The sequence below is a fragment of the Pithys albifrons genome, chromosome 27 (assembly GCF_047495875.1).
Source record: "Pithys albifrons albifrons isolate INPA30051 chromosome 27, PitAlb_v1, whole genome shotgun sequence".
Taxonomy (NCBI): domain Eukaryota; kingdom Metazoa; phylum Chordata; class Aves; order Passeriformes; family Thamnophilidae; genus Pithys; species Pithys albifrons.
In genome coordinates this window covers 974,748-992,931 of record NC_092484.1, presented here as the reverse complement: position 1 = coordinate 992,931, position 18,184 = coordinate 974,748, and the positions used below count along the sequence as shown (strand labels likewise).

Here is an 18,184-nt window from a genome sequence, read left to right as displayed (position 1 = left end):
CTGCAAAGACACGTCAGGACAAACCCGGGCTGGAAGAACAGTTCAACCCTTGGGTACAGGGACACTGCAGACACGTCAGGACAATCCCGGGCTGGTGATGGAGCTCCAGTGCCTGTCCCACGGCCCTGGGAACCAGTGCTGGGCTTGGAACAGCACCTGGAGAGCAAGAGGAGCCCAACCACTCTCACCCCACCCACAAGCTCCCAGCTCTCCGGCACAGCTCCCCAAACACCCCCCATGTTTGCTTTGCTGATAGGGAGGCTCTGGCAAAGGTGCAATCATGAGACGCTCAGTGACCGGCATGTGCTGTGTAAATACAACATAATTTATTGGTTCCATTCCAGAGCAAGAGTGGTGTTTGTATGAGAGTCCCAGCGATGGGACGAGCAACAAGAGTCACGTATGTACAGAGATCCCAGGGCACAGGGACACTTGGGAAGGAAGAAGTGGTGAGTGGTAGTTTGGTCACTGTTCATAGGAACCTTTTCTCATACTGGTCCCAGTCATAGGTACCTACCTGGAGGCACTGGGAGCTCTCACCATGCAAGCAGCAGGCAAGGCCAGGGCGCTCTGGCTGCACACCAGAGATTTTGGTCCCAGATGGGCACACTGGGAAGAGGGAGAGGGCTCTGTACCCTGATGGGAAGCAGGATGTGATCCCCACAGCCAGCGAGGCTGGAGGGGGAGCAGCCCATTCCTTCCTGGCAGGGTCAGCGTACCACAAGGTGATGGGAATGGAGGTGATGGAGAAGAATTCCCCATGCCTGTCCCTCTGCTCACTTCCATGAGGCACAGCTTGGCCCAGTGCTGCCAGTGTGGATCCCTGTGGGGACAGTGCTGAGCTGCACCTGGACAGCTCAACTCAGGGCTGGGCACAGACACGAGGCCAGATTCCAACAGCACTGGCTCCAGCAGCAGCAGCAGCCATGGGAGAAACCCAGACCCAGCTCCTTCAGAGGCAGCACACGGAGGGCCAAGCCTTGGGCACAGGTGGGCACAAAGCAGCTCTGCCCAAAGCCTGGACTCCCAGCCAGTGGAGGAGGTGCTGGAACCAAACAGGACCCCAGGGATCCAGGGACACCAGCATTTCCTCCCCAGTGGGCAGGGGGTGCCCCGAGGGAAGTACTGCTTCCATGGCAGCACCAGCTCCATGACATGGCTCTGTCTGGAGCATCTGGCTCAGCTCACCTGGGGCACAGTGAAGAGGCAGCTCTGGGCAGCTCTTCCCCCTTCTGAGAGCAAACATTCCCATCAAATGGCCCTCAAAATATTTTCTCTTTTTTTTATAGAAATTACTATAAAAAACTAGTTAATCTAGAGCATCTTTAAAAAAATATTCCTGCAACATCACAGTTTTACATTGAAACTCATTAAAAATATATAATTTCTTAACAAAATGTCTCTGTTCTCCCCTTGAATCATGTCTTCAATATGGGAGCAGGGCTCAGAGCCCTCGGAGGTGGGAGCAGGAAGGTCTGAGCTCAGTGGCACATCCGGGAGGTCATTTCCTTCTGTCAAAGGGACAGAGAAGACAAGGGATTGTGAAGGAGGATCCAGGCTGCCAGGTGAGGGTGTGGATGAAGAAACCCCCCCTGTGTTTAGCTGTCAATACCCTTCTCAAGCCTGGGGTGACACTGCTGTCCAGAGCTCCAGTGTGGGCAGGGCCCTGTTCCCCCCACCATTCCCCAGGACACCCCGGGGGGTTTATCCATCTGTGTCCAGATGGCTGACAGTGCTGGGACCAGTCAGGGCCCCCAGACGAGGCAAACCAGCTACTGGGACTATGAGGAGGCTGCTGGAGAACAAGTCAACACCCCCAGACACTGCCCAAAGGCCCCTGCTGGGCTGTGCCTGCACGTCCTGACTCCCAGTTTCCTGACAGGCAAACTGCAAGGCCAAGTGGTCCTGAATTTCGGCAACCAGGATTAGAAGAGAATCACAGAATCATTAAGGTTGGAAAAGATCCCAAGACCATTGGCTCCAATCATTCCCCCAGCACTGCTGTGTCACCACTAACCCATGTCCCCAAGTGTCACATCCACACATTTTTTGAATACTCCCAGGGATGGGGACTCCACCACAGCCCTGGGCAGCTGGGGCAATGCTTTACAACCCTTTCTGTGAAGAAATTTTTCCTAATATCCAACCATAACCTTCCCTGGCACAACTTGAGGCCATTTCCTCATATCCTGTTGTTCCCTGGAGCACAGCCTGACCCCACCTGGCTCCCTGCTCCTGTCAGGGAGTTGTAGAGTGAGAAGGTCCCCCCTGAACCTCCTTTTCTCCAGGCTGAGCCCCCCCCAGCTCCTCCTGCCCCTTCCCCAGCTCCATTCCCTGCCCTGGACATGCTCCAGCCTCTCAATGTCTTTCCTGGAGTGAGGGGCCCAGAGCTGGACACAGGATTTGAGGTGGGACCTTCTGAGAAGGTACCAAAGACCTCTGTGCTTCCCCACAGCCCCCTGTGTACACTGAGCTCACCCAGACACTCACCAGAGGCTCCAGCTCCTTGGTGTCTATGAGATTGAACTCTTTCACAAAGTAGTAAAAGTGCTTGTAGCAGGTGTTCACGTGGGCTTCCGAGCCCATCTGGGTGATCCTGTCAAAGTGGTGGATGTAGACGTGGACAAAGACCCGGAATAGCCTGGAGAGAATCTTCTTCACCACTGGGAGGAAATTCTTGGGGAAGGGAGTACCTGGAAGGGAAGAATGGCCATGAGAAATCTTAAGTCTAGTTAAAACTGGTTCCTTGGAGCTAAAATAAATCAGTAAAATGGACAAATTGAGACAAAGGGGCTTTTGTCCCTGGCAATGTCCATTCCCCTCTCCTTTTTGCTTTCTTTTGGATCAGATTTTTCAAAAGTGTGGATTTTTTAAGTGACAGAGTGCTGCACTGCTGAAGTGCTGAAAGCAGAGCCCAGATTACCACCAGCTGTTTCAGTCTTGAGTTTTCTTCTACTCCTGTTCAACATATTTACATAAACAGTGCAAAACACTAGATATGACCAAGCAAATTCCCAAAGGAAAGGGTTGGTGTTGTTACCTCCCCACAGCTATCCCTTATTTTGATATGTCTTTAGCTCTTTGGTTAAAAATTAAAGCCTTTAAGGTCCTCTTCAAAGGCACCAGGTCTGTGTTTGGGCAGGCCCTGACAGCAGGGGGGGTTTGGCCATCCAGCACCTCCGTGGGATATCAGGGTGTAAAGTCCACACAGGCTGTTCCTGGAGGAACAAGGACGAGTTAAACCCTTTCAATGCTCAGCCAGAACTGCAACACCTCAGTCGGTGTTAAGGGGGAGGGACTTGGTCAAAGCTCAGCTGAAAACAGTAACAGCTGAAAAAACCCCAACTACAACCCTGGTGCTGTGGGAAGCTCATCCTGCCTCCAGAACAGAACCAACACCCCCAGTGTGGTCCCCAGGGCCCTGCACAGGCAGTGACAGAACAGCTGGGGAGGGGTTTGGTGTTTCAGCTCTCTCAAAACTGGCTGTTCATGGCCCTCCTCCCCCCTCTGCCCACTCCACACCAGGGTGAAGCAGCATTTTGTTCCAGTGGAGGAGCTCCAGTGGCAGACATGCCTCAAGCAGGGGCCAACTGCATCCTGTCACAGCTCCAACAGGATGAATGCCAGGGCAGGAGGGAGGCAGTTTTGCTGCACTTTGTCTCCTGCATCCCAGAAGATGGAAGCTCTGCATGGGCTCAGTTGTGTTTACTTGCTTTAGGGGCTGAATTCTCCCATCTTCAACACAAAATAAATAAAACCAGCAATCTCCACCCTGAAGCCAGAGAAGCTGTGTCTGGATATGCACATTGAGGTGTCTTAGGCCAAATTCTCCTTTCCAGGGCCCTGGCAGTAGATGAAACATGGCCCCTCCCTCCAGGCCTGTGCCAGCATCCAACCTCTCTGGAGGGGCAGAGGCAGCCAAAGCAGCCTCTAATAACAAAGGGCTGATTATGGCACGTGGCACCATCACCAGGTGACACAGGGCCCAGAGCCAGAGTGGCAATGAGCTCCAGGAGAGCCATCCTGCAGGAGACCATGTCCAACATGAGCCACCCCAGAGCCTGTGCTCTAAGGGCAGCCTCCTGTCTGCACTGCCTGGGCTCAGCTTGGCTTTCCTCAGGGTATCCATGACTCCATGTGGGATCTGGTGCAGACACAGGTATTTTAGCTCTGCAGAGGAACCAGGGAAAAGCTCCTCTGAGCAGCACAGAAGGAAACAGCTGTGCAGCATCTCCTGAACAGAAACAGGACCCGAGGGCTCCAGGAGAAGGCTCTGCACCCACCTCCTCCCACCCAGCCACAGCTCTACCCACACTCACCAACGTTAGTGGGGAAGATGTCCTCGTTGTTGATCTGCACCTCGATCCAGTCCATGAGCAGGTTCATGTACTGGGGCGCGGACAGGGCGGTGGGTTTGCGGTACTTGTGCTCGTCCTGCCACCGGTACTCGTACTTGGGCCCTCCCGACATGACGGGGCAGGACTGCTCGGTGCAATAGTCACTGATGGTGCCGTAGATCAGGTTGATGCGGTTGAAGAAGTCCACGACGTGCACGGCCACCCAGTCGTTCTGCTCCTCGCCCGGCGGCAGCTGCACGGCCACCTTCAGGTCCAGCCCGGCGTTGAGCGAGGCCTGAGCCTTCTTGTGCAGCTCGAACCGCTGCGTCCCCGGCTCGAACTTGCGCTTGGGCCGGAAGGTTTTGTCTTTATTGAACACCTGCTTGAGGGCGTGGGACATGTTCCCCTCCTCTCGCCGTTCGGGGCCGCAGCGGTGACAGCCGGAGGCCGGGACACTTCCCGGGGCACGGCTGGGGCGACTCTGCTCTTCACAGACACCTCCCTCTGCTCATCTGGTCCTGATCTGCAACACAGCACAGAAGGGCAGTGATTAGGAGCAGCTCTCTCAACAGGAAACCTTGTCTAAATCCCATAGGAAGAGATCTGGGATACCATCTGGGCCCTTGCCCCACATTTGAGTGGGGAGCCCACACCAGCTTTCCTTCCTCCCCCTTCCCTTCCCAGCCCAGCCCAGCTGGAGCTGAGGGGCTGTTGGGGTGACCTGGGCTGAATGGAGCCAGCCTTGAAAGAACTCCCACCACATTCCATGTGGGAATGAGGGAACAGGCCCCACAGCCTTGGGAGGTGGCTGCCACCCACACTGACATCACTGCACCAAGAGCCCAAATCCCACAGAAACAAAGAGCAACTCCATCACCTGCTCAGCTCCAATGCACCAAAAAAGGGTAAAACCAGTTGGGTTTCCCCTGGATCTGACTTTTCCCCTGTGCTTCCCTGCCTTGGGAACAAACCTGCCTAAAAGATCAGGTCATGCCAACCCACGGAACTGTTCAGAGCTGGTGCCAGACAGCCCCACCAGAGTAGAGCAGCCACCAGGGCAGGCAGTGAGAGGGCAACAGATGGGAACCAAAGAGCAGAGGGGAACGAGCAGAAGAAGTCACAGCTCAGCACCCAGAAAGCAAATACCCTGAAATAACACCAGCCCTGAGAGCAGCCACAGCCTTTTCTGCAGGTGCACACAGACCAGAAACATATTTTTCACTTCAGTTTAGTTCACTTCAAGTTGAAAGCTGGAAGATGAGGGAAAGCTCACCTTCCTCTTCCAGTCTGTGGAAAAGAATCAGCTCCAAGTGTGAGACCCAGGCAAGGATCTGAAGGGATGCTGAGGAGAAACACAGCTCTGTTTATCTGTAGCTAATTATACCTCCTTTGTTCCCAAATCCAGCCCCTTGCAGAATTTGTGTCAGGCTGTTCTTTGATGGAGACTTAAGGCAGAAAGCTTTGTGTACCAAAAATGTTATTTTACATGTGCTGGACAGAAATGAATAAAGTAACAGAAATTAAGCTGATGCCTTAAATAGCACAAATATATTTCCATAATTTTATAACTAAGGAAGAAAACAAACCCCTTTCACTAAGCAGAATCTACTTAGATTTATATGGAGCCAGAGTGTTGTTCCAATAGGTAAACAGTGTCCTCAAATGTTGGGAAGAAGATCCCAAAGTCAAGGTCATGACTGCCATCACTGCAATCCAGCCCGTCCCTAACAGATGCCACAATGCTAATCAGCAGTTCTTCTCTGGAGAAAGATTAAAAAGCTTTAAGCCAAGGCCTCTTGTTTTCTTGTTTAATTACAGTGAGGAAGAAACCCCAAACCACTCCAGTTTATTCCACTAAGAACAGGCTCAACACTTTCTGCGGGAATGGGCTCAGTAACCTCTTCCGTGCAGGAGCAGAGAGATCCAAACTCCTGTTGCAACATGGGCCACGACATGAGCTGGGAGTAACCAAAATGTGGTTCAGTGGGATCCTCTTTGGGTTGGGAGATGAATCACAGAATACACTGGAAGGGACCCACAAGGATAATTAAGTCCAGTTCTTAAAGTGAATGGCCCATGTGGGGATTGAACCCACAACCTTGGCCTCATTAGCACCATGCTCTAACCAACGGAGCTAATCTCAAGATCCATGGCACACATTTCATATGGAATGGTTTCAGCTGGAAGGAACCTTAAAGATCATCCAGTTCCACCCCCTGCCACGGGCAGGGACACCTTCCACGGGCAGGGACACTTTCCACGGGCAGGGACACCTTCCACCACACCAGGCTGCTCCAAGCCCTGTCCAACCTGGCATTCCTGCTGCTAAACAGCTGCTGTGACCTCATGAGCCACCACGGGGGAGGCAAGCCCAGAGCCCAGGCAGGCAGGCAGGCAGGCAGGCAGGCAGGCAGGCAGGCAGGCAGGCAGGCAGGCAGGCGTGTCCCTTGGTCCCAGCCCAGCCCGGGGAGGAAGCTGTGTGGGGGCCCTGCGGCAGCGCTGGCTGCGGGGCTGTGTCACAGCCTGGCCACATCCTGCGGCGGGAGCGGCACCGGAAGCTCCAGGGACTGCACCCGCCGCCCTGCGCCGTGCCAGGGAACCAGCCCCCACAGATCCAGCAATGTGGGCACCAGGTGCTGGGGCTGCAGCTGCTTCAGCAGAAAATCAGTCCCAGAGTGGCTGTTGCATGCGATGAACCCCTTGGAGTGCAGATGGAGGAAGACACATCCTCTCACACAACCACCCACATGGGAGGTAGGAGCATCGCCCTCCACGCAGCTCCCCGAGCACCAGCAGCATCCCTGGTGCAGCACAACTCCATTCCCACTGCTCTTCTGGAGGATCTGCAAGGCCCAGCACAGAAAAGGATGGGGTAAAACCCCAGAGTAAAACCAAACACCCTCTGGGCTTCACCATACACATCAAGAAACAAACGTCAGAAGAAACTAATTTGAGCAGGATGGAGAGACTTTTCATAGAATATCCTGAGTTGGAAGGCACCCAGAGGGATCATCCAGTCCAACCCCTGGCCCTGCACAGACACCTCAACAATCCCCCCCTGTCCCTGTCCCATTGCCCAAACACTCCTGGAGCTCTGGCAGCCTTGGGGCTGTGCCCACTGCCCTGGAGAGCCTGGTCAGTGCCTACCACCCTCTGAGGGAAGAGCCTTTCCCCGAGATCCATCCCAACCCCCTGGCACAGCTCCAGCCTTTCCCTGGGTCCTGTCCCTGGTTCCAGAGCAGAGCTCAGTGTCTGCCCTTCCACCTCCCCTCAGGAGGAGCTGCAGCCCCCGAGGAGCCTCCCCTCAGTGTCCAGTGCCCTCAGCTGCTCCTCAGACCCTTCCCCATCCCTGTGTCCCTCCTTTGGACACTCTCCAACAGCTTTAGATCCTTCTGACATTGCTCCAGCACTTGAGCTGAGGCCGCCCCAGCTCAAAGCAGAGCAGGACAATCCCCTCCCTCACCAGCCAGTGATGTTGGGCCTGATGCCCCCCAGGACATGATGGCCCTTTGGGCAGCCAGGACACTCTGCTGACTGATATCCAACTTGCTACTGCCCAGGACCCCCTGGTCCCTTCCTGTGGTGCTGCTCTCCAGCCTCTCACTCCCCAGTCTGTCCGTGCATCCAGGGCTGCCCTGGCCCAGGCAGGATCCAGCACTTGTTAAACATCATATGGCTGGGGATTGTCCAGCACTCACATTTGTCAGGTTCTCTCTGCAGGGCAGAGCTTATTCGGTATAGAGGCAGTATTTGTCCTACAAACAAACTCCTGATCCTATGGAGAAATCATCCATGAGAACTGGGGATCTTGACATGGCAGCAATTGTCTCTCAGTCGATTCAGCATCTGTGTGAAGCATTAGCAAAATGAGTAGCTGAGACTTCAAGCAGATGCAGCCTATTTAATTATAGTCTGTGACTGTAACTGAGCTAAAAGAAACATTCAGCTCGAGGAAAAAAAAAATAAAGAGGCAGAGACCAAAGCATCCCTGACATTGCTTGGAGATGATATCATCTGTTCAACACCTACTTCCACAGGCAGGAGTCACAGTGCAGGCAGCAGTGACACTGCCTCCACACAGGAGAGAAAGGAAAGGTCAGGGACATCTGGGAAATGGGACATGCAAAGCTCCTGGATGGTATCTGCAAGCTTCAAAGATGAGGGGAAAAACCAATCCCCGCCCCCAAACAAACCTCAGCCCATTTAGTTGACTCTTCCTTCGAGCCAGCCAAGGTCACAGCCCAGCTCAGCCGTGCTCCAGAGGGCCTTGGCCACTGCTCCAGATCACACAGCCCCGCAGGGAGCCCCTGCCAGGGGCTGTTGGAGCACAAACACACCTCCAGCTTCTCCCAGAGGCACACGAGGTGCAGCTCCGTGCTATGCTGGACGTGTCTGCCCAGGGGTGTTGAGATCTGGCCCTCCCTTTCCTTCCCAAAGTTTCTTTTCTCTCTGACTCCCTGCTCCCACAGCTCTGGTCCTACACTGGTTTGCTGATGGTAAGCCAGGGCTGTTGGCATTGCCCTACCACTCCTCTTCCCTCACCAGGAATGGTGGATCACACAGAGCTCCCCTTGCTCCAACATCAGCTCTGGGCAGAGGAAGCCCAGGAAGATGCTTCCCATCTCTAGGTCACTTCTACAGGCAGCTCAGAGTCTGGAAAGGGAAGAGTCACCTCCTCTGAAACACCTGGAAACTGCCTCCATTTGCGCCCTGCTGGAGCCATCCCAAGGCTTTCCAGGAGGCAGCAGCATTCCTGACAGGATCCTCCTGCCCTCCCCACAGCAGCAGAATGGCCTAAAAAAGGCTTCAGGAGTCCCATGACTGCTTCGTCAGTGCTTGCCAAGTAACGCCCCACACTCCCCTCCACTGCCGACATCACACAGGGATTTAGCAACAGCCAGGGAAAACCAGCAAGCCAGGGAAAAACCATCAACACAGGAAAAACCCAGCAAGCCAGGGGAGAACAAGAGCAAGGCAGCAGTCAGCAAGCTCCTACCTGCGTTCCTGGCCTTGGCAGGTCGCTCCGGCAAACACTCAGCCTGTCCCTGACCCTCTGTGAGCACTCGCAGGCACCGAGGCCGAGCTTCCTTTTTCAAAGGAGGGGAAAAAAATCCCCGTTTGATGGGCGGCCGCAATCGGGAGGCTCCGCAGCTGGGGAGGGGTCAGACACGAGGCCACTTCCCTCCCCGTGACCCCCGCGCGGGGCGGCCACATCCTGCTGCCTCCCGGCAGGGCAGCACAGGGAGAGCACGGCTCTCAAAACAGGGACCTCTCGTTTCCTTTTGGGGAAGCCGCGCTGCTGTCCCTGCAGATGACACCAGTGTGGCATCACACCGAGCCCAGCTGCTTTTAGCTGCACCCTTGGGTGAGGAGCTGTGTCCCCGCGGAGCAGAGGGAGCCACAATCCCATTTCCCTGAGCCCCTGAGTCACTCCCAGGCACTCAGCAATAGGACAAGGGGGGCTCAAGCTCTGCCAGGGGAAATTGAAGCTGAAGATCAGAAAAAAATTCTTTGCAGAGAGAGTGCTCAGGGATTGGAACGGGCTGCCCAGAGAGGGGGTGGATTCCCCATCCCTGGAGGTTTTGAAACTGAGCTTGGCCATGGCACTGAGTGCCATGATCTGGTAAAGGGACTGGAGTTGGACCAAGGGTTGGACTTGATGATCTTGGAGGTCTTTTCCACCCCAATCGATTCTATGATTTCCAGGATCCTTAACTCCGTTGCTCAGGCCAGAGTTCCCAACACGGGACACAACCCACCCCCAGCCCCAAGTTCCATAAAGCAGCCCCGATATCTTGGGTGCATTGAGCACTTTAAAAACCTGAATTTAGATTAAGACCAACAAGAAAAGCAGCTTCAAACAGGCAACTCATACAAAACAGCAGAGATAGGCAGACACACACATTTTTCCCTAATTCCACCCCCCTCCTTTCACAAATCCCTTCCCATGGTTGTTCTGCACTAGCTCAGTGTCCCAGGGCAGGATTATCCTGGTTTTCTGTGATCAAAGGAGAGATTTTACTACGGAGATCAGGGACCAGATCAATTCCAGCAGCCGGGCTGGATGGCACTAATGGCAGCCAGTTCCTGTGCCCCCAGAGCCAGTCTGGCAACAAGAGGGCTTGTCTTCCTGGAATGAGGCTTCCAGCTGCTCCTGAGGATGGACCTGCGATATGAGGAGCGAAGGTCTATCCTGTGCTTACCTCGGGCAGGGCAGGGCAAGAAGAGGAGGGCTGAGTGTGTCTGGCAGACAAGCCTGGCCATTCATAATCCTGGCCAGCCGGCACTTCCACGTCAGCCGCTTCCTGTCTGGCACCAGCTCCAGCCTCCCGGCCCAGGGAGCTGCCAATGTTTTCCCAAAAGCTAATCCCTCCCCTCTGCAAGCTGCCTTTGCTCCTGCAGGATGGCTCATGTTGCTGCAGGAGAGCCAGGCCTGGCGTTACCCTCGGCATCACCTTCCTTTTCCATCCTCTGTGCTCCATCCTGGCAGCAGAAGCTGCTGGAAGTTACTGGAGAAGGAGCAGCTCGGATTCGGCTGCATCTCCAGCCCCAGGCTGAGCACACACCAGCCCTTTAATTCTGCTGCTCTGCAGAACAACATCCACATTTTTCTTTCGGAATCTGCTTTAGCAGCAGCCTTCACAACAAAACCAGAGCCATTCCGAACTAAGGGCACATTGGAAATGCTGAATTCCCAAGGTCTGGGCAAACAAAGAGCCTTTTGTATTTCACCAGAGTGAGCTTTAAGAAAAGTCCTGCCAGTCACCAGCCACCCCCAGGCCCTGCAATTCCAATCTGTTTGGAAACTCCCAAGTAAGAAACTGTACAGACATCAATCCTCTGGGCACTTCCCATATCTCCCAGCCCTTCCCAGAAAGAGGCTGTGTTGCTTAGGAGAAGAGGCCGATTTAGGAGAAGAGGCCGGCTTAGGAGAAGAGGCCGGTTTAGGAGAAGAGGCCGGCTTAGGAGAAGAGGCCGGTTTAGGAGAAGAGGCCGGCTTAGGAGAAGAGGCCGGCTTAGGAGAAGAGGCCGGCTTAGGAGAAGAGGCCGGCTTAGGAGCAGGACAGGCTCTTTACATGCCTCCAAGCCATGCAGAGGCAGAGCCCCATCTGCATGACCATCTGCATGAGAAACGGAAAGAGCATAATAAAAGACCAAAAATAGTTATCTTGGGTTTTAACTGGCAACTCCTTTGCCCCTGCCAGGCCATTCCTGCCCATTCCAAAGTCAAGTTAGTTTATGGAATAAAGGGAAAAGCCCTGTTAAATGCAGCCATAGCTGGGATTGCAGAAGATCCAATGAAGGCAAGGGCAGCAGCTCTGGCAGAGCCCATCTGGCTGCAGGTGGAAATGCTCCTGCATGGAGCAGAGAGCAGTGAGATGCCACCATTCATCCCAGGCACATGGAGCAACAGGCAGTTTATTGCTCGGCTCTGGGCTCAGGCCAAGGGTGATGGCAAGAGGGATGGTATGGATGACCCAGCTTGCACTGAAAGGGGATGCTGAGGAGCAAGTGTGGGCCAGGCTGGATTACCCTGCCTGGCAGAGCAGAGGGAAGGCAAGAAGACTGAATTTCCAGTGAGGTTTGTCCCTCTGTCCTTCCTTCCCACAGCCACAGAAGGAAGAAAAGCCACACGGGAGAATAAGTGTTCTCTGCCTTCCTGCCCCAAAGGGGAAGGTCAGGCAGCAGATGCTGCAATTCCAAGCTGTTCCCGTGGAACAGCAGTGACTGCAGGGAGCCCTGGGTGTCACTGACTCGGCCAGCTTTGCTGCCTCTTACGTGACATCTGCATCTCCTGCAATGTCAGAGCAGCTGCTGGAAGGTTTCCACGGATCCTGGAGGGATGAGGCTGCGTGTGGAGGCAGAGCTGATCCCTGCAGGCTCTGCAGAGCTGTGCTAAGCTGACAGGCTGGGTCATGACTCCAGCACACAGGTTAACTGCACAGACAAATGTTTCGAGGATAAAGCACGGGCAGTGACAGGCACGCCAGGAACAGCTCCCTCTTTTCCAGGTCCCAGGGGCTGTACTTTGCAGCCTGTTCCTTTGGGAAGGTCTCTCACTCTCCCACAGCCTGGCTGTCCCCACCACAGGGCTGTAACAACAGGGTGGTATTTGAGTCCAAGCTGAGCTGGTCATCTCTCCCTGCTTTTCAGCCTCCACAGTATCATCCTTACTGGAAAGGGATATTTTTGAGCCAACAGCAGTTCCACCTCCTCTCACTTTGGGATCTGTTCCCACCCAAGCAAAAGGTAACACCAGTTTGGAGCACGAATTCTGCTTTAGGATGATGAAATGACTACAGCAAACAGTGCTGCTTTAACAGCGTGGTGCCAGGCTGGGACCCCAGGAGGGTGGGATCTCCCCCTGGGACTCCAGGAAGTGTGGGATCTCCCCCCTGGGATCCCCCAAAGTGTGGGATCTCCCCCTGGGACTCCAGGAAGAGTGGGATCTCCCCCTGGGAGCCCAGGAAGGGTGGGATCTCCCCCTGGGAGCCCAGGAAGGGTGGGATCTCCCCCCGGGATCCCCCGAAGTGTGGGATCTCCCCCTGAGACTCCAGGAAGGGTGGGATCTCCCCCTGGGACCCCAGGAAGGGCGGGATCTCCCCTCGGGAGCCCAGGAAGGGCGGGATCTCCCCCCTGGGATCCCCCAAAGTGTGGGATCTCCCCCTGGGACCCCAGGAAGTGTGGGATCTCCCCCTGGGACCCCAGGAAGGGTGGGATCTCCCCCTGGGACCCCAGGAAGGGTGGGATCTCCCCCCTGGGACCCCAGGAAGGGTGGGATCTCCCCTCGGGAGCCCAGGAAGGGTGGGATCTCCCCCCTGGGATTCCCCGAAGTGTGGGATCTCCCCCCTGGGATCCCCCGAAGTGTGGGATCTCCCCCCTGGGATCCCCCGAAGTGTGGGATCTCCCCCTGGGACTCCAGGAAGGGTGGGATCTCCCCCTGGGAGCCCAGGAAGGGTGGGATCTCCCCCTGGGAGCCCAGGAAGGGTGGGATCTCCCCCTGGGAGCCCAGGAAGGGTGGGATCTCCCCCTGGGAGCCCAGGAAGGGTGGGATCTCCCCCTGGGAGCCCAGGAAGGGTGGGATCTCCCCCAGGGCTGAGCTGGAGCACGAGCTGGCCACACGGCCAGCCTGTCCCAGGTCAGGGACAATCCCACGGACAGACGCCCCTTCTCCCCACGCCGTGTCACGCGCTCGGATGAACAGCAGGATTGTTTCTCACTGAGATGCCCACGAGGCCTCTCTTCCCCTGCAAGGAGATACAGCAGGAACCCAACAGGCCAGCACAGCTCCAGGCATGGAATGAGCCCACGGATGTGGGGCTGGAGAGCACTCCAACACCAACCACATCACATGACCTCCTGCCACAGCGAGAGGAAGGAGAAGGAGGCAAAGGCAGCCCCAGGAAAGGCCTGCAGAAAAGTCACAGTGCCTTTCAGTGCAGCCACGGGACCAGCTCAGCTCCTGCCTCAACCTAAACCACGTTTGGGGTGGCTCCAGCTCATCCTCTGTCCCAGGGCTCCCCTAGAATCAGCACAGGGCACACACAGGACTGTCTGGAGCTTCACCACGGCTGTCTCATCTCACACTGACTCAACAACAACAGCACCAGCCCCCTGGGACCTCAGCCAGGTCTTCTGGAGGAACTCAAAGCTGCCACAGTTCGATGGATTTTTTGCTCTGGCTTTGCACACTTGCAAAGTGTTGCTTTGTTGTTTTTTCTCTGACCTTCTCTGCTTCTGCCCTCCCTTCTGTGCCTCCCCAGCTGCTTCAGGTACCCAGAACAACAATCCACCCAACTCCACCAGGAGCAGAGCAGCATTTCCAGCTCAGCAGCAGCTCCAGAGGGGAGCAGGCAGCAGGACACACCAGGCCCCAGGGATAACTCGGCCTCCCAGGGGTGTCTGGAAAAAGCAGGATAAAGGCACAGCCTAAGGTGCACTCTTCATTGACAGCATTAGCTGGATATTACGTATTCCTAAAGATAAGCTGCTAAACCTTCAGCAAAGCTGGTTCTGGAGCCACTTAGAGAAGCATTTATGGCTCAAGAGTCACAAAATACTCCCCTGTCTCACAAGAAATTAAAACTCAGAAGCTGAAGGCAATTCCCTTCCCAGACCTGAGTGCTGTGGGCAGGACTGGGGAGGTTGTGCAATGTCTCTGCTCCGACCCCAGACACTTTCACTGCTCACAAGGGACGTTTTCCCTTTGTGTGGTGCAGCCATGGAGATCCCTGGTCCTTACAGAGGAGCAGGAGCGACCAAGTGTGATACACCCCAGGCCAGTCTGACCTCCAAAACAGGACTAAATAAACCCATTCCAGTGCAGGTGGTACTTCCCACCCCATCAGTGGAAGGGCCACGTTGGAAGCATCTGGCAAAGAGCCCCAGAGGCAGCAGAAGTCAGGAAGAACTTTGCTCAGGATGCTGAGCACACTCCAAGCTCCCCAAGCCTCAGCCAAGCCCATTTCCATGGAATGGCACAGTTCCCTGCAAAACCCCACATAACACATCCAAAAGAGCAGCCCAGGGGCCCCAAGGTGAGCCAGGCACAGACTCCCTGCACAGCACCTGGACTCAGCTCCTCGGTGTAAACCAACAGCTCCAGCTTTTGCCACCACACCAAGAACTCCCAGCATTTCTCTCCTCCCTTTCTGAGGATTTTGAAGAGTCATGAGCTCACCCTCCTCCCCAGGTTCACCTCTGAGTGAGACAGAAAGTGAATCTGAAACGTGGAATGCACAGTCCAGGGAGCAGCAGCAAACAGGGAGCTGGATGTGAGCCTAAAGCTGGGAGAGGAAGCAGAGTGCAAGGACAAAGCCCTGGGGACTGCCAGAAACAGGTGGCTGGGGAAGTTTCATATATCCCAGCAAAAATCCCTCCCTGCCCTGCAACTTGGCAAAAGGTTTCCAGACCAGAAAATGGGTTTTAAAAAGGCTGGAAATTGAATAAGTGGGGGCCACTCTGCAGCTCTAAGCACTTGGAAAAGGGAATCTTGCCTTTCACTAGGACCAGGGTCCGTGACAGAGATGCTTTTCCCAAACATCAATGCTGCACACTGGACAACTTCAAATCCTCTTTCCTCTCCCCTTGGAGGACTCCCTGCCCTTTCTTTTTCTCTGTCCTTCTCACACGGGTTTCTTTGGAGGAGCTGAGCTCACTGTACTGCACATCTCTGTAAGATCAGGATGCCTGAGCCCACAGCAAGAGACAGAAGCAGAGCAAGAGTTTCCTTTCAAGTTCTCCTCGTGAGTTCTCCCTCCTGACAGCTGAGCCACGGCTCATCACGACCTGAAAAAATATGGAAAACTCCCCATTCCTTGAGCAGTTTAGAGATTAAGGAGTTTAAACTTCAGGGCTAAGCCTTTACCTACAACACAAACACGCATTAGCTGGGCAGGAGGAGGTCGAGGAGAAAGAAGTGGAATAATAGGGAAGTTACAGACTGTAACTTTAGGGTTGTTCCAGCAAACCCTTTGCTTTCTGTAATGTTTTTTTTCTTTTTCCACCCTCATTACAAATTTTTGGGTTGCCTGTGAATCTTGCAGCAGGTAAACCCGTGCCCTGATCCATCCATGCCCTGATCCATCCATGCCCTGCCCACCCCACGGGGCTCAGACGGGGCTCCGGTCCCTCCTCCCCCGCCCGGGGCAGGGGCTCAGCCCGGGCCGCAGCTCCGGGGTCCTCTCTCGCTATCGCCCCCCATCCAGGGGGACACAAATAATTAACACCAATAATTAACAACCAGCGCGTGGATGCGGCTCAACAGGTCGCTCGGCCCGTCCCGCCGAGGCCGAGGAGGGCTCGGCTCGGCTGGGGGCACATGTGGGGTGGGCCGGGGGGATCGGGACCCCCAGGCTGGGATCGGGACCCCCGGGCTGGGCTGGGCTGGAATCGGGGACCGCCCTGGGCCCCTGCAGGGCCCCTTCCCACAGAGGCCCCTCCAGCAGGGCCCCCGTGCTCCCTCACAGACCCTCCGCTCCCCTCAGCCCCCACAGTGCTCCCTCACACCCCACAGACCCCTCACACACCTCTGTGCCCCGTCCCACGCTCCTCAGACCCCTCAGCCCTCCATGTGCTCCCTCTCAGAGCGCTCAGCTCCCCTCAGAGACCACTCACAGCCCGTCCGGTCCCCTCACACACCTCTCAGCCTCCTCTGTGCCCCCTCACACACCCCTCAGCCCGCTGAGCCCCCTCTGTGCCCCCTCACACGCCCCTCAGCCCCCTCTGTGCCCCTTCACACCCCTCTGTGCCTCCTCACACCCCCTTCAGCCTCCTCTGTGCCCCTTCAGCCCTCTGTGCCCCCTCACACCCCCCTCGGCCCCCTCAGCCCCCTCTGTGCCACCTCACACGCCCCTCAGCCCCCTCTGTGCCCCCTCACACCCCTTTGTGCCTCCTCACACCCCCTTCAGCCTCCTCTGTGCCCCTTCAGCCCTCTCTGCTCCCTCACACCCCCGTCAGCCCTCTCTGTGCCCCCTCACACCCCCCTCGGCCCCCTCAGCCCCATCTGTGCCCCCTCACACGCCCCTCAGCCCCCTCTGTGCCCTCTCACACCCCCCTCGTCCCTCTGAGCCCCCTCTGTGCCCCCCCCACAGCCCCCCGTGCCCCCCGCACCTCTCTGGCCGCGCTCCCGCCGGCGGACGGACACCCGCTCAGACGGACGGACGGACACACTGAGGCCGCACACGCCGCTCGCGCCTCCCGCGCTCCGCCCCCGCCGGCGCTACTTCCTCTTAAAGGGGCCGCGCCCCGGGAGGGGGGGACAGGGAGGGGCAGTTCGCGTTTTTATTGCGTTTAAAAGAGAATTATTCCAGTTTATTTCACGCTGTCTTCTTTTAATCTAGTCTAATATTTTATTGCGCTTTAATTTTTTATTTTCTTTGATTCTGTGCATCTTATTTCCTTTTATTCTGTTTTTATTTTCGTTTCTATTTGCTTTTATTGGTTTTCTATTTTATTTATTGGTTTTCTATTTTATTTATTGGTTTTCTATTTTATTTATTGGTTTTCTATTTTATTTATTGGTTTTCTATTTTATTCCATTCTATTTATTTCATTTTATTCTATTTGTCTATTTTATTCTGTTTTATTTACTTTTATCTCTTGCTATATTTATGATTTTCTTATTTTTGTTATTTTTCCTTTTATTCTATTTTATTTACTTCCTCCCGGTGTTCAGGTGGAATTCTCAGTTTCTGTTGCTCAACTCCCCGGAGCAGAGGCTGGTCCTGAGCTCTCCCTGCAGGCACCACAGGCAGGGAGGGATCCCTGCAGGTCCCTTGGGATGGGATTGTGGCACCAGACTCTGCCCATGGACAATGGAGGTTCTGGATCCTTCCTGTGCTGCAGCTCCTCAGGTTCCAGACTCTTCCAGGGCTGTTCCTCCTTTCCAAGACCTCAGAGTTCAGGCCTGGGGCCTTCCCAAACTTCGTGTCATTTTTCCTCAGGATTTGGGAGCATTTTGGCCTTTTCCAGGCTCGTCAGGATCTTTTGTTCCCCCTCAGCTCTGTCCCAGTCCCCCCCAGTTTGCAGGGATTGTTTAATCCCAGTGACACCCAGGGGGGATTCCTGAGCATCCCTGGGCTGTCCCTGCTCCTGGAAAACACAACTAATGGGGAGAGGGGAATGAAAGAGAAGGAGGAAAATGGAATAAAGAGAAGGAGGAAAATGGAATAAAGAGAAGGAGGAAAATGGAATAAAGAGAAGGAGGAAAATGGAATAAAGAGAAGGAGGAAAATGGAATAAAGAGAAGGAGGAAAATGGAATAAAGAGAAGGAGGAAAATGGAATAAAGAGAAGGAGGAAAATGGAATAAAGAGAAGGAGGAAAATGGAATAAAGAGAAGGAGGA

At 55.0% G+C, this 18,184-nt stretch overlaps 1 protein-coding gene across 3 annotated transcripts; it reads right to left on the bottom strand.

Moving 5' to 3' along the window:
• Positions 1–666: 666 nt before the first annotated feature.
• Positions 667–17,046, bottom strand: MOB3A (MOB kinase activator 3A). Of its 3 annotated transcripts, XM_071578073.1 has the most exons (5): positions 16,950–17,046; positions 5,611–5,679; positions 4,320–4,860; positions 2,491–2,693; positions 667–1,511 (listed from the first exon to the last, which is right to left on the bottom strand). In XM_071578073.1, exons 3-5 carry the CDS (start codon positions 4,735–4,737, stop codon positions 1,482–1,484), a joined length of 651 nt encoding a protein of 216 aa, XP_071434174.1. In that variant the 5' UTR covers positions 4,738–4,860; positions 5,611–5,679; positions 16,950–17,046; the 3' UTR covers positions 667–1,481. The 3 variants fall into 3 exon arrangements, with proteins under 3 accessions (XP_071434174.1, XP_071434173.1, XP_071434175.1); XM_071578072.1 differs by lacking the exon at positions 5,611–5,679; XM_071578074.1 differs by lacking the exons at positions 5,611–5,679; positions 16,950–17,046 and adding an exon at positions 9,334–9,441.
• Positions 17,047–18,184: the final 1,138 nt, after the last annotated feature.

Coding starts and splice junctions, on each gene's coding strand:
- MOB3A (XM_071578073.1), bottom strand. CDS start 4,737: ATGTCCCACGCCCTCAAGCAGGTGTTCAATAAAGACAAAACCTTCCGG. Junction 2,694..4,319: donor CATCTTCCCCACTAACGTTG/GTGAGTGTGGGT, acceptor CTTCCCTTCCAG/GTACTCCCTTCCCCAAGAAT. Junction 1,512..2,490: donor CCAAGGAGCTGGAGCCTCTG/GTGAGTGTCTGG, acceptor TCCCTTTGACAG/AAGGAAATGACCTCCCGGAT.